The sequence below is a fragment of the Taudactylus pleione genome, unplaced genomic scaffold (genome assembly GCF_031769625.1).
Source record: "Taudactylus pleione unplaced genomic scaffold, aTauple2 ptg000094l, whole genome shotgun sequence".
NCBI classification, from domain to species: domain Eukaryota; kingdom Metazoa; phylum Chordata; class Amphibia; order Anura; family Myobatrachidae; genus Taudactylus; species Taudactylus pleione.
Window position 1 is genome coordinate 1674608 of NW_028284496.1, and position 15411 is coordinate 1690018.

The 15411-nt window shown below is 46.2% G+C and overlaps 1 protein-coding gene across 1 annotated transcript in view; it reads left to right on the plus strand.

Moving 5' to 3' along the window:
* The window catches only part of KCNN4 (potassium calcium-activated channel subfamily N member 4), a 95326-nt gene extending 86848 nt beyond the window's left edge, over window positions 1-8478 (plus strand). The window contains exons 7-8 of the mRNA XM_088469830.1: window positions 6115-6184; window positions 6764-8478. Of these exons, the coding sequence (XP_088325956.1) occupies window positions 6115-6184; window positions 6764-6910 (217 nt within the window). The 3' untranslated portion in view covers window positions 6911-8478. The remainder of the gene's footprint in view (window positions 1-6114; window positions 6185-6763) is intronic.
* Window positions 8479-15411: the final 6933 nt, after the last annotated feature.

Sequence of the window (15411 nt, forward strand, 5' to 3'; positions counted from 1 at the left end):
TAATTAGCAAAGTAGCGTCATTACACACGTGACTGGGTTGTATTTTAGCCAGAACTGTTCGCAATGTTGTGGTGGGAAAAGGCTACCACAAGCGCTGCGAGCAGCTCCGATGGCTCTCCATGTTCCCGATTTATCCTACAACTGCCGGAGATGACGTGTGTTGCGAGTGGCAAAGCGGCGTCTTTATACAGGTGTGAGCGCATAGCGCGGCCGCTCGCTATTACTTAGCGGGCGACTTTACGTGACGCAGTGCGAGCGCATGATTTAAATAGCCGGCCCCTTTTAGCCAGCGAGTGGCCGCAAATAGCGTCCGGGTCTGAATCAGGCCCTCAGTCGCACACAGATATACAAGTGTCACATATCGCATTAATCAGCTCAGTCTCCTGGTGCGTCCTAGTCGTATTTTCGGCAAAATAAATTGCATAAAAGATGCCCGGCGCTAGCAAAGCCTCACGGGACCAGGCGCCAAGAGCAGGTGTTTGCCGAGACTGCAGCAAAGATGAATGAGGACATATCGGAATTTGTCTCTCTATCTATCTAGCTACTCAGCTGTCCAAAGGGGTCATGGCCAGAGGAGACGACACAGAGGGCCTGATTCAGACGTGGACGTAATGCCGTTGTTTGCGCAGTTGAGCGACTATTTGCTACTGAAAATCCCTGAAAACCCCTACGGAGCACGCATTACCCTGAACGTACGCAGAAATGCGCTGTTGCATACCGGACCGCTGGCTTTAGGAACAGCGAGGCAAAACCATGGGCGTTCCCGGGCGGTGGCCTTAAGCAAACGCAAAAAAAAAAGACGTCTCCTGGGTGTGTTATGGAAGTGTCATGGGCGTTTAGGTGTAAGCACAACTGCAGCCATGTTTAGGCAGAGGGCCTGATTCAGAGCCGGACGCTCTGACCAGAGCGCTCGCTCTGAATCAGTGCCCTCCTACCTAAAAATGGAGCGGCCTCTTGGACGCTCGCATAGCTGTGGGTTACCACCCACAGCTATAGCGAGCGTCCATGATGATGGTCGCGATGGTCAAGACCATCGTGACCATCGGGCTTGCGACGAGACCCTGCGGTAGGGTCTCGCTGCCACAAGCCCTGGAGTCACTCACCATCGACAGCACGCCCCCTTTGGTGCGAGACCCCGAGCGACGTATTCCTCGTCGCTCGCTGGGTGTCGCGCATGCGCACGACGGAGCTCCCTCCGTCGTGCGCATGCGCATTCGGGCACCATCGACCCGCTTGCGAGTGTCCTTCGCTCGCGAGCGGGTCCAAATCAGGCCCAGAGTTCAGAAGGAGACAATGCACCAGCCACAGGCAGGTGCGTAGATGGTGAACGTGATGATGCACCATTGGTGTATGTTTAGAACCATCGAGCACTGAAAGGGTTTGCACAATCCAGTACAGCATATACACATTATCGCCAATGTGACTTCGCATAAAGCCACAGCTGCAATAGCGCTTTCCTTTTACTCAGGCTCAGAGCCTGGGCACGTGTACACAGTAATGACATTTACCCTTATGGCGCAATCTTCATGCTCATCTCTCCCATCGCCAATGTGCCAAATTTCTCTGTCACCTTGGAGCTGCCGAAAGACAGCTCTGTTCTGTTTTAAGCAGAGCTGTATTATATGTAACAGCGACATATTACATCTTGTCTTATACAGGTATGTCCAGTTGCATCTTTGCCGCTTGTGTGGCAAATCACGCCACGTATGGCGCGAGACGCTCGCCCGCGAACGGGTACGCGCGCTGCCTTCGCACCCGCAACTCATAGGATTGCATGGTGCGAACGCAGTGCGCAGCATGGCATACTGCGGAACACGCACCCACGGCAAATCGCAATGGCACGATGCGTACGCACGTTTGCAGCGCGTGCAGCAAGGATGCAAGAGAACACACCTGTGGTACTTAGAGCCCAGTGTACCTCCCTAATACCTTTCAATCTCTCTCAAATTTCATAACGATTGGGGGAGAACAGAGCAACATTGGATCGCAAAATGAAAATTTGGATTAGGGTTTGTGGCATGTTCAGGTGAGTCCTCTGTTCTGCTCTCAGTACAGCATTGCTGGGCCCCATATACCCTTGGGCTCCATAGTAGTAGCTCTGCCACTGCTACTAGTCCTATGTGACAAACAGTGGGCCTTGTTCCGAGTCTCACGCATCCGTGGCTGCTTTTCTGTATGGCCGTACGGTCATGTATGCTAAAGACCTGTGGAGCTCATTCAGACCCGCTCGCTAAGATGCTAACGCTCGCTGCTGCTGATGGTATGCAGTATGTATGCATTGTGCGCATACTTTATAGTTCTCAATGCGTTCGCTCGCTGCGTGTAGACAGCCCAGCAGAGTGAGTGACAGGAGAAGCCGTTTGTAGGTGGAAACAGGGGCTGGCCATTAGAAACGGGGGAGCGGAGGTGCAAACACAGGCGTGCCTGAGCATCTCAACAGCGTTGTAGAGGTATGTATAATTATAGGACAGCATCATAGTACATGGCACCTGGCTTGTTTTTACACCGAAGTGATCGCAGTGCTTGCGGCAGGGTATGGTCAACCTCAAGCTCTGCGATAGCATCCGATGTACCGATGGTTGCATACACTTCCTGGACATGACGTGCACAAGTGGGCGTCTTAAGACAGGCTGGTGGGTGACTGCATACACTATGTGATCGCTCTCTAAGATATACTGGGCGTGCTAATGCATTGCTGTGTGATAGCACTGCCTACGCAATTTACATACACATCGTGCGAGCGATCGCATCTAGCTAGCGTCTCTGAATCTGCTCCAGTGTGCATGTGGAAGCCCATCCCATCCCACCCACTGTTTTTGCATCCTATCTATACGTGCACCCAGGGCCGGATTTAGGGCCACATGGGCCTGGAGCTGAAAATGACCAAGGGCTTATTATGAGAAGCAGAGGAGGCGTGACCACTGCTGTGAGGGTGTGGCCAGTGCCATGTGGGCGTGTACACCCCTATACTCTCAGCCCCAATGTCTCCGTAAATGTGTAAAAGAAAAGAAATGCTTCATTTTGTGAGGTAAATAGAAATACAATTTTATGACTTATGATTTATGGCTGACCGTGTGGAGAGCAGATGGCCAGTCAACATCATGTTGTCATGACAATGGGCCTATTTTTATGTGGAGGCCTGGAGCTGTAGCTCCATCTGCCCCATTGTTAATCTGGCCCTGCGTGCACCCAGCCCATGCTGAGTGCAAATCATTCATCTGAAACAGGCACATAATTTGGTCTGCAGGCTACAATCGAGCGCGGAAGCCAGTTACATGCCCAGGACACTCCTACAACAGTTCAGTGCGATTGTATGATCTCCGCCTAGTTATGGTCCATTTCCTGGAAAGTGTAGTCCATCTACGGACGTACCAAAACCACTTGTTTCCATCGAGCACATCCGCAATCACCAGTTTCTTACCCTGGCGCATGCGCGATACGCTGAAATCCGCAGGATCCGACCCCCATTTCCACGCCCAGTCTGTCTCTCTTGCCTCTTGTGCGAATAAGACCTTTAGGTGCAAAATTTACACTAAACCACAGTAATTAGTGTTTATCTTTCTAGCGCGAGTTAGATAGTGAAAGCGATGTTCGGCTGGTCGCTATTATTATTACATTTTATTTATATGCTGCTAGAATTTTATCCAAGTATCCGAGCGTTCACTCAGTTGCAGGCAAATTTTTGGCAGCAGAAAAGGTTTGACAAACATGATGGGACCAAAAATGCAGCATGTTCTGTTTTTCTTTCTATTCAACAGTGATGTACGTACGATCTCCGTCAGCTCACATTAGAGCTTCTTCATTCATGCAGCTGAGTGAACACATTAAGGGTAATCTTCTAAGCACAACCTATGTGGATTTGTGGCAAGTTTTGTCTTGGTCAAACGCACCTGCTTGTCCTGTCTGCATGGCCACATTAGGTGTTTTTTGCATTTAATCCCAGTATAACATGAATGCATGAAGTTCAACATTCTTCTATTTTAAGGGAGAAACTCATTATTATTATTATGACTTGTCTTGTTTGTGTCTTTCAATATTATAATTATTTCACGGGTATTTGTGCATATACAGTATAACTCATGCCTCCTGACATTTCACATCCAGGAATTAGGACATTGAGCACGAGCAATGGCACTAGCCGCCTCCTATCCTAACATTCGTTGATTGCCGCATGTTCTGTAGAAGAATCAACAAGAGATGAGTCCCAACTTTCCCACAATGGAACACATGTCCAAGGCAGGGGATGGCAGGATCAAGCCCTCAAATTGGAACTGTCCCGTGCAAATTAATAACCGTTAGGGGCAAGAGTGCAAGCAGCTTCCATATAGCTAGGAACGCAAAGCTCCGCACACCTCCTGCCATTAGAAAATTGACTACTTTTTTACCGGTCTCAGACTCCGCCACCTTCACACGCAGATCCTGGTTTCTCCTTGGTGAAAATCACGCTGACGGGGACCACTGGATCCAACTATGCAGCCACTGACTTTGGCACGCCGAGAAAACGAGTTGGTATGCCCTTGTTTTTTGTAATGCTCTCCTTTGCCCCCACCCCTCCCCCAAACGTTAGCAGCAGGTCAATAATGCTGCGGCTTTTGGGGCACTGCAACTGACGCGGCTCTACCAGATCTGCACATATCATTAAAATTCTGAGATTTAAGTCAATATCAGATTGACGGAAATCTCTGAATGAGGTCCATACTCCTACGCTCACAGCCCTTCCCTTTGTGCTCCGCAGTGTGTTGGTGCGTACGAGCGGCAAGATGTTCACTCTCTTATCTGTACATTTGCGATGGCGATTGTACATATTCCAACATCAAAGCTACATCGGTCGCACCTTCGACATGTGCAGTAGCCTATGGTCTACTCTATCTACTCTTCTCATAGCCAACTAAACATGGCCTCTGAAGCATTGGATTTGCAATTGAGAATGCAGCAGCATTCCCAGACCTGCCCCAAACACTCCCATAACCCGCCCATGATACTCCCAGACACGCCCATGATACTCCCAGACACGCCCATTACACTCCCAGACACGCCCATTATACTCCCATAACGTGCCCATTACACGCCCATTACACTCCCATAAAACGCCCATTACACTCCCATAACACATCCATTACACTCCCATAACCCGCCCATTACACTCCCAGACACGCCCATTACACTCCCAGACACACCCATTACACTCCCAGACACGCCCATTACACTCCCAAGACACGCCCATTACACTCCCATAACATGCCCATTACACTCCCATAACACGCACATTACACTCCCAGACACACCCATTACACTCCCAGACACGCCCATTACACTCCCAGACACGCCCATAACACGCCCATTATACTCCCATAACATGCCCATTACACTCCAATAACACATCCATTATACTCTCATAACGTGCCCATTACACTCCCATAACACGCACATTACACCCCCAGACACGCCCATAACACTCTCAGACACACCCATAACACTCCCAGACATGCCCATAACACTCCCAGACACGCCGATAACACATCCATTACACCCCAGAAATGCCCATAACATTCCAATAACACGCCCATAACCCGCCACACTCCCAGACACGCCCATAAAACACCCATTACACTCCCAGACAGGCCCATTACACCCCAGACACGCCCATGACACTCAAATAACACTCCCAGACATGCCCATAACACTCCAATAACATGCCCACTACACTCCCAGACACACCCCTAATGCCCATGAAAAGCCCCCTTTTTGCGTTTACAGTAGGTCACCTCCCAGTCTCCACCCTGATACGCCCAGAGATCACAAACCCCTTCTCAAGTGTTGGCGATGCCAAAAGCAATTGCAAAAGCCATCGGACACTTGGGTTCACGCTTGCGCAGGAGGAATTTCAAGGATTTTTTGCGCAGTAGCAAAAAAAAAAACAACTGTGTAAATATTAGCACTGCGTCACTCCCATCTCTGAATCAGTTCCGTAGTCTCACTTATCATCTATCTAAAAGTGCTCGTGTCCGGTTATATTTGTAACCAGCAGAAGCCTGGGCGCCGGATATGTAACTCCATTCATGGAGAAAGAAAAACTGGGGAAATTAATGGAACCTGATTTTATTTCTCCAACAGATTTCGCCGCAGAAGGAGAAGGCACAAAAACTTGAAGGATCAAGTCAATGCCATGGTCGACATTTCCAAAGTAAGGATGGAAAACGGGGTGCGGAGGAAGTAAAAACCATTGACTTATGGCAAATGTCCTCTAGATCAGAGGATCTCAACTCCAGTCCTCAAGTACCACCAACAGGTTATGTTTTGTGGATTTATATAATCATACACAGGTGAGTTAATCTGTAATTATCCCACCTGCTTCCACAGACAAAAATCCTCAAAATGCGACCTGTTGGGATAACTTGAGGGCTGAGGTTGAGAACCAGTGCTTTAGATCATACTACAGCTTTTTGAGGACCTTGCCACGTGCATTTCAATGTACTGGCACACATTTTTGGGCCCCAGCAAAATGAATGCAGCTTTAACCATGTGTTGATAAGATGCAATGTGAGGCATACATTTTGTTTTTGTATAATCTTAAACCTTCAGATGATGACAAATCACAACTTTGGGACCAATAATATGCAACTCCTGGTCAGACTGTCATCGATGATGTTTCCACCAAATCCACTGATATCGGTTACCTATCTGATTACATAATTTGTCCACGGTTGATAAAGTGGTTCTCAGAATGGACTTTGATCTAGCAATAACTGTTTTCCCTCTCCAGATGCAGATGATTATGATGGACCTGGACTACAACTTTTCCTCCTCGCACCAGGACTTGGAGAAGAGGATCGACCAGCTGGACAAGAAACTGGACGAGATCAGTCGTTTAATAATGACAGCTATAGAGTCTCCTCCGTTGTCACACTGACACCCAGCAGCCAAATGACCCTGTGTTCTTGGATTACTCAGTCTGGAATTTGTTTACCACTGAAGAATGGTCTTCTGCTTGAAATGCCTCTTTGTCAGAGGGGCTGAGGGACACAACGCATGATGGCTGTTCTCGGAATGTATAGGACTGATTCTAGATGGGACTAACCAGTTGCCTCTGTTTCAGCTCTACTGATCTCTTTGAAGTAATGAGGCTGACGTGTGATTCCTGCGGACGATTGATATTGCAACATGGAACACATAGATCTCAAACTTGTATTTTCATCATGGGTGACTTGCAATATAGATATAAAATAGATACATGGCAAATTACATTACTGTAGACAAAACGAAGCCTCGACTAATCTGTAGATGGTTATGAAATCAGGGAACCGTGGTCAAAAGTGCAATGTGTGTCTAAAGAAGTTCTGGAAACAGAACGTGAGAACATTCGTTGGACCTTGACTTCCATTGCTGCATTTAGTGCATACAGAGAATATAAACATGGCTTTTGTAGTTGATTTTGGATTCACAAGTAAATACAGAAAGGTTACAATAGTCTCTGCAGGACGGCAAAGAGCAGAAGTAAATCTTAGAAAAAAAAATACAGAATTATTTTTTTCTATTGCAATTCAAACACAAACTAGTGTTTCTTTTATAAATCAACATGCGGAATAGTTTTTAAATGACTGTTTTGGATTATATGTGTATAAAAAAAATCATGGGCGATACCTTTTTCAGAACAAAGGATTAATTAAAACTGATCACAAAAAAAAACTATGCAAAAGATAGTGCCACAAAAGTGTCCAGGGTTCATACTTTTACCTTAGGAGTAGTCCACAAATTTTGCTTATTGAAAGAAAAAAAAAAACTGATTTGTCCGCATGTTTACATTATTTGTATAGCATGTAGATGATGGAGCTGATTGAATTTATTGCACTTTGTAATGAAGCCTGAACACAGAGTAGTTTTTATTTTTTAAATGGGTAAGTTTGTTGAATAAATATATTCTAATTGGCAGAATATGCGGGTTGGGTATTTAATCCTGGCACTCAGGATGCCTGCTCAAAAGACAGACAGAGGGATCCCGATGCTGAGAATCCCGACAGGGGAGACCTTCCCTCCTTAACCCCTAACCCTAACTCTCCTGTTGTGCACCCTAACCCTCCCGTTAGTGCCTAAACTTAACCCTCCCCCCAATGGTGACTAACCCTAACCTCCCCTCTCCAGTAGCCTAACCCAATACCCCCGGGGTTCCTAAACCTAATCCTCTCCCCCCCCCTGCGGCTAAGACCTAAGGGCTCCAGCTGTACTTACCATCGGCATGCCAGCTGTCGGGATCCCAGCGTCGGCATCTTCCCTCGTCGGGATTCTGGCGTTGTTGTCTTGTCCCCGGTTCAGGACTCCAGCGCCAGGATTTCGTCACATGGAATGCTGATGGTCGGCACTTTAACTATATCCCGAATATGCATTGCTGCCCCCCCTCCCCCCTCCACACAAAAAAACAAAACATCCTGGAATATTATTTTTTTTTACCAAAACCCGTCCTCCCCACAACCCCACCTCTCACCATGATCAAATTATTTGCACCACTTCTTTTTAAATTACATATATTGGGGAATTGTCTTCTCTCATCAATTCGATGACTCAAAAGGAAAATAACATTAAATTAAAGAGAACAGTACACTGGATCACCATGTACCAATTTTATTATTTTTTTTAATTTAATGATCTTCACCGTTCCGGTACTACACGTAGATACAAAAATCTTTTTTTTTTTTTAAATGTATCTGGCCCTTGTACTGTACCTCAAGGAGTTTGGACCAATTGACAGCACAGAGCAGGACAAATGAGTACAGGGAGTAATATATGGTATCCATTTAAATAAAAGGTATATAGGCAAAGAATACCTCAGGACAATCTATGGTAATCTAAAAGTAGTGTATGATGGTAAAAAATGTCAAGAAGCGGAACACATTTTGGGAAGAGATTGCTCCATCCAGGCCACTGCGAAGTAAACCCCTGGCTTCACATTGTCATTCAATTTGGAAAAAGTGGCAACAACAACAACTTTGTCTCCACCTAGTCTTTGTTCCCCAGAAATGGAAGCTAAAATGAGGACCCCGCTACAGAGACATGAATTCAGAATCTTCTGCTCAGGGAAAATGGCAACAATAGACATTTATTAATAGGTTCCAGATTTTTCAGGAACCACCTGAGACTCCAAAAGGTCTCCCTTATTCTCAGCGTTTATACAGGTGGTGAAAAGGCAAGCTGGATCCAATTGCAACGGGCACGTTTTTTCGGCTTTATTAATGCAGGCTGGCAGGTGATAATCTATTAATGCTGTCCTATGATTTCCCAAAGCCTATCTGTCGGCAGTGCTTCTTCTAGTCACATCATGATGTAATGTTTAAGGGAAACCAAGGCTATTGTGAGGGCATTTGGCTCCCATACTAGAAACAAACAGCAGTCTGAACAGCTACCAGGGGCGGCAAACTTAATTGTCTCCCAACCACAGGACAGGGTTCCCCTATTGTCATTGACTGGGCTGCCAATATTGTTAGGGAGTTGGGTTTACCATTTCTTTGCCCACCCTTGGTCATATTTGAGCATGTTTCTGGTTATGTTCATGTTATGACCGATGAAATGCACTGGCTTCATTCCTGTATATTACAGGTTCTGAAACTCTGTCCTCAGGACCCCAAATACTGCATGTTTTCCAGGTCTCCTTACAGAATCACTAGTGTAATAATTAGCTCCACCTGTCGCTCTCTTAAAATGTTTCATTGAGTAATTAATAAATCTGTGCACCTGCTGGGTGACCTGAAAAATGTGAACTGTGTGGGGTCCTGAGGACCGAGTACGAGAACCACAGCTGTATATAATCCCTAGGATTGCAGCATGAACATCTGCTATGTGTATGGATTTACATGGCAAGCCTAGTACACCTAGAGCAAGGGAGCGTCGGTGAGTAGTCTGAGCCATGGGACAATGCTCGGAGTGATAGAGTTGAGTCATTTGGAGGTATGCACAGTGAATACCTTTTTCATATACAGCAAGAATATTGCAGTAATGAATAAAAGCACTTTCACCATACTTGTAAAGTGGGGAGTCATGTCATTTGTTCTAGGCACAACTAATAAGTTTTGGCAATCATCACCACAGTACATGAATACGGCAACACAGACTCCTTCCGGCTTGCCATCCAACCAAATATAAACAGAACAAATACAAAATAAGTTTAGGAGAAACAATAGCATTGATAAAAAGCAATACAAGATGATATAATATAAAAAGCTGCTACTTAAGAAGATGCAACTAGGACAATGGAAACCTTTCCAAGGGAACAAGTTGGCGGGAGGTAGGGAGGGCCATGCTCATGAGAGCTAACATTTAAGAAGGGCAGGGAAATGGAGAGAATAGGGGTGATAGGCATGTGACAAGCAGGCCGGAGATGGAAATAATCAAGGTGGGAGAGTTCAAGAGCATGAACGATGGTCTTGGTGGCATCCAGGGAGAGGAAAGTCTAACCTTTCCAAAGTTGTGAAGGTGGGAGTGACAGGATTCAGTGAGGGACACAATGAAGGGACTGAAGTTGAGGGTGGAGTCAATGATGACCTCCAGGCAGCACAGAAAGGGAAACAAGTGAGAAAACCACCTCTTTCAGGGGGAGGGGACGTGGCACATGAAAAGCTTATAAGATCATTTGTGGCTTGAACTCGAGGTAGTGTTCAGCCATCCAAGTGGACACATGGGTAGAGGAGAGAAGATAGGCCAGGGGAGGAAAGATAGCGTCATTGGCATAGAAATGATACTGAAGGCTGATAGCTGAGCAAGTGGAGAGGTGTAGAGAGAGAAAAAAATGGGTCTAGAACATCTTGGTGAAGCCTACTGATAGGAAGAGAGGAGCAGGTACCACATTGAAGTAGAGATTGGAGAGGTAGACCAGAAAATGATGATGCCACAAAGGCCAATAGAGTGAAGAGTGTCATCAAGGAGAGGGTGGTCAACTGTGTGGAAAGTAGCAGAGAGGACAAAAGCAGGAATAGGGAGAAAGAACCATTCGATCTAGCCTAAAGTAGATCAATGAAGACAAATGGAGTAAAATGGCTACGATAATGGAACTAAAACAATGTCCATATACAGGTCTTTGTTCTTAACTACATCTAGAATATAATATACTTTATATATGATCCACCAATAACATTCACAAATATATAGTTATGCTCAAAAGACATTTGGGATGTTTTAATCACACAGTAGGGGGAGATTTGTTCGGTTAGTCTCATTGCGAGACTTTGCAGTCAGTCTCCTTTCTGCTTTGCCAAAAATGTCCGAGAACAATAACATAAAGCAATGTAAATACACTGTTGAATACCTCAAGTTTTCATAACCATCAAAAAAAACTTTACTATATATGTGTGTGTGAATGTTATTAGTAGCTGTCATATATACAGTACTGGTGATTCTTTAAGACAATTATAGTTGTCATTAGTGGTCATTTTTCACACTACATCTTAAGTACAACACTCTCACCTGTTTATAAATATATATGTTTTAATAGTTACACTACAGTAATTGGGGACGCACATAGAAATACCTTTCCACCTTTTTTCATTCCTTGTGTGTACAGCAAATAAGTGTCAATTTATGTCATTTCTGCCCTGAGACGCTTCTGTCCTTAATATTATTTATTGTGCAAAACAGATTTGTAGATTTTGTATTAATAAACCCTGGTTATTGGTTACGCTGCCTCTTTGTCTCTATGTCAGTAGCGAGATTTTATAATTCCACATGAACTTTGGGCCTGATTCAGAGCCACTCGCTCTGAATCAGGGCCCTCCTCCATCACCACCCACAGCATATACGAGCGTCCAAAAAGATGGTCGCGATGGTCTTGACCATCGCGACCATCGGACTTGCGAGGGAGACCCTGCGGTAGGGTCTCCCAGCCACAAGCCCTGGAGTGATTTTGGCACTATCAGAGCCAAAATCACTCCCACTGACATCACTAGTGATGTCAGTGGGGCCGGCTTCAGACGGTAGGCGTTCCCATGGGAACGCCTCCGTCTGGCAGGCACGCCCACCAAAGGGGGCGTGCTGTCAGTCACCATCGACAGCACGCCCCCTTTGGTGCGAGACCCGGAGCGACAGCTTGGCTGTCGCAGTCCGGGTCTCGCGCATGCGCACGACGGAGCTCCCTCCGTCGTGCGCATGCGCAGTGGGGAACATCGACCCACTTGCGAGCATCCTGCCGCTTGCGAGTGGGTCTGAATGACCCCCTTTGTGTTCAGTAAAACACCTGTGTTAAGGTGCCCACACACATACCGATATACTTACGATCAGAAGATGTGTCCGATTTCCCTTGAAACTCTCCCCGGTATCTCAGCACACGATATTCTGTCTAATCTTTATCCGATCCCCTGCAGCCACACTTTTTTATAGTGCATTGTGTCCTAGATTGTCAGATCTGCCGTACAGCACGGCAGATCTAACGATGCGATGTGCGACCTGCGGGGGCACGCATCGCATCGTGAGTGGGGACTCACGATTTGGGCATTTTTTACCTGATCTGTCGTTCCGATGTATCGGAATCGGCCAGATTGGGTAAAGAAAAATCGCTGTGTGTGTGGGCACCTATAGGGTTATTTATTTATAATCAGTTATTTTCTGGGGCTGCCTGCATCATAGTTTAAATTGACTGCACATTGGGTCTGATTCTGAGTCGAGTCCATGTATATGTCTGTTGGCGGTCGCACGTCTGCGACTTTAGGTAAATACCGCTACAAGCCCCTTCCTGGTGTCCAGCCGTGTGCCCCAATGTGCAAGGACTGAGATTCCCACTGTAGGCATCTGTAAGTGCTGAGATACCGCTTGGTGCCTCCTATGGCAGGTGCAGTCTCTCCATCCAAGTATGGCCTCCTATGTGAGCGGCGTCTGTGTACAAAACCGTTTACAGCGACATGTCCGCAACACGCCCATAAGACGGACAATCCCTGTGCGTCCGCTAAGCCACCTCCCAGTCACGCTAAATGTTTTTTTCAAAACACTTCCGTGTGCGTGCATCTGAAAACGCAACTACGACTGCGGGAACGCAATCGGGACGCATGCGCTGTGCCATTTAGATACATGCACAGTAAGAAATGCAAATCAGAATCAGCCCCATTAAGGGCCGAATTCAAATAGCCGCGAAAAGTGCCGTCTGGCGAAAAGCGGATTGAATTTGCCTCATCCGGCTAAAGTTTTCACCATGCGCGTCCCCGCTTTTCGCCCTATTCAATTGTAAAACACGCGAAAACGTGGATAGGCGAATGTCGTCGAAACTAGCGAAAAGGACCTCTTTTTGGGGGGAAATCAGTCTGTACCCCATAAAAAGCTTCAGTGACCCTGGGAATCAATATAGAATACTTGTAGTAGCCCTAATAAAAGAATTTAGTGATCTTATTTTGTTGCAAAGGGCTGTTATATGCATAATTGCATTTGTGTGGAAAAATTATAGAAAGCAAAGTTTTTTTTCTGAACAGTAAGTACAGAGGTGAAATTTGGGGAATTGGTATGAAATACGGCCGGCGGTTCGATTCCCGGCAGCGGCAGCCTGACATCAGCAGAGATCCCGGCAGCGGAAGCCCGATAGCGCTGGAAATCCCGATAGTGGATTGGTGAGTATCTACTAACCTAACCCCCTTAACCCTAAGTCCCCCCCGGGAGCCCTAAACTTAACCCTCCCCCCGCAGCTGTCCGCTCGCGGCGCCCGGCATCACTACGATCGGGATGCCGGGCGCCGGTCTCCCGGCGTCGGGGAAATGCCGGGCGTCTACATCTAGACGCCCGCCATTTCACCCTTGCCGGGATATGACAGTCGGGAAGCCGGCTGCCGGTATTTAGGCAGTCGGCTTCCCGATTGCAAACCGAAATTTGGGGTACCTTAAAATGGGTACTAGTATATTTTTATGTCTCTAAAATGAAGAATTAAAAAAATCTCAAAAATACACCTGCTGCAGCCTCGTGCAATGCCAAAAACACCTGTCCCAGCCTTATAGACCCCCAAAGTACCAGGCCCCCCCCCCCCACTTTTTTCCATTTTCCAAAATTTTTGTCATTTATGTCTTTTTTGGGGTGAATTAAGTTGTTTTTTTTTTTATGTTTTTGCCCTATTAGTCATTAGGAGGGGGGGGGGGGGGGGCGTCAAAAGGGTTCTGAACCAAGTCCCCACATTTGTAACCCAAAATATGGGTTTTGCACTTCTTTTTTCCTGCCATTTGCTGGAGAAACTTTTTTTGCCTATGGAGTTTTCGCGTAGGCAAAAAATCCAGGGAATTGAATATGGAGAGATACTTTGACAACAGGCGAAAAGTGCATAGAAAACTTTTCTCCAAACGTCACTTTTCACGGGTCATCGAATACGGCCCTAAGTGGTAAAATAGAATTTCATTGACAAATATGCAGCACCACCTTCTGGCCGAGCATGATTACTGCAAGCTAATGGAAATCATTAAGTTATTATTACATTATTCTTTCACATCGTTTACTTTGTCTTAATTACACACTATACCATGCTCAGGTGCGATGTAAAGGCTCATACGCACTAGACGATGTGCTGTATGAACGATATTGGTGAAAGATTTCCCTTGAACTTTATGTAGTGCAGGACAAGTATGTGTATATATATATATAGTGTAGTCCACTCCTTAGGAGATGTGAGGGGTGTGTACTGTAGCTATTCCTGGAATTGTGCTGCGGCCATAGACACTGGTGGGCTCCCCGTTCTCCCCAGAAAAGAATTGTACAATGGGTATAGGTCTGTGTCTGATAATGGCGCAGCACGTGACTAAAAATGAATCTGCAGTGGTGTGTATTTCAAATGTTTATTTATGTTAAAATGTAGAGTATCTGATAAAAAGAGGGACTATAAAGTGGTGGTTAATAAGAAAAAAATATAAAAAATTCAAAAAATATATAGTCTAAAATAGACCATGAACGTTTCTCAATATATGACAGTCGTAAAAAATATATATGACATTTAGAAAATAAATCAAATAGAATAGATGTAGTATATATGTAAAATAGAATAGATGTAGTATATATGTAAAATAGAATAGAATCTTTCAAGATATCTTCCAGTGGGTATGCAGTCAGGAAGCCGGCGGACCTAAACCCGACAGCCGGCTTCCCGACTGTCATATCCCGGCAAGGGTCTAAAGACAGGCATCGATATGCCCGACGCCTGTCATTACACATACGCCGGGAGCCCGACCCTTGGCATCCCGATTGAAGGGGCGCCGAGCGCGGATAGCCGCGCTGGGGGGGGAGGGTTAGGTTTAGGATTCCCAGGGGGGACTTAGGGTTAGGCACCCCCCCGGGAGGTTAGGTTTAGGCTAGGGGAAGGGGGGGTTAACGTTAGGCACCCCCAGAGGGGTCTTAGGTTTAGGCTAGGGGAAGGGGGGGTTAGGTTTAGGCACTTAGAGGGGGGATTAGGGTTAGGCACTGGGGGGGAGGTTA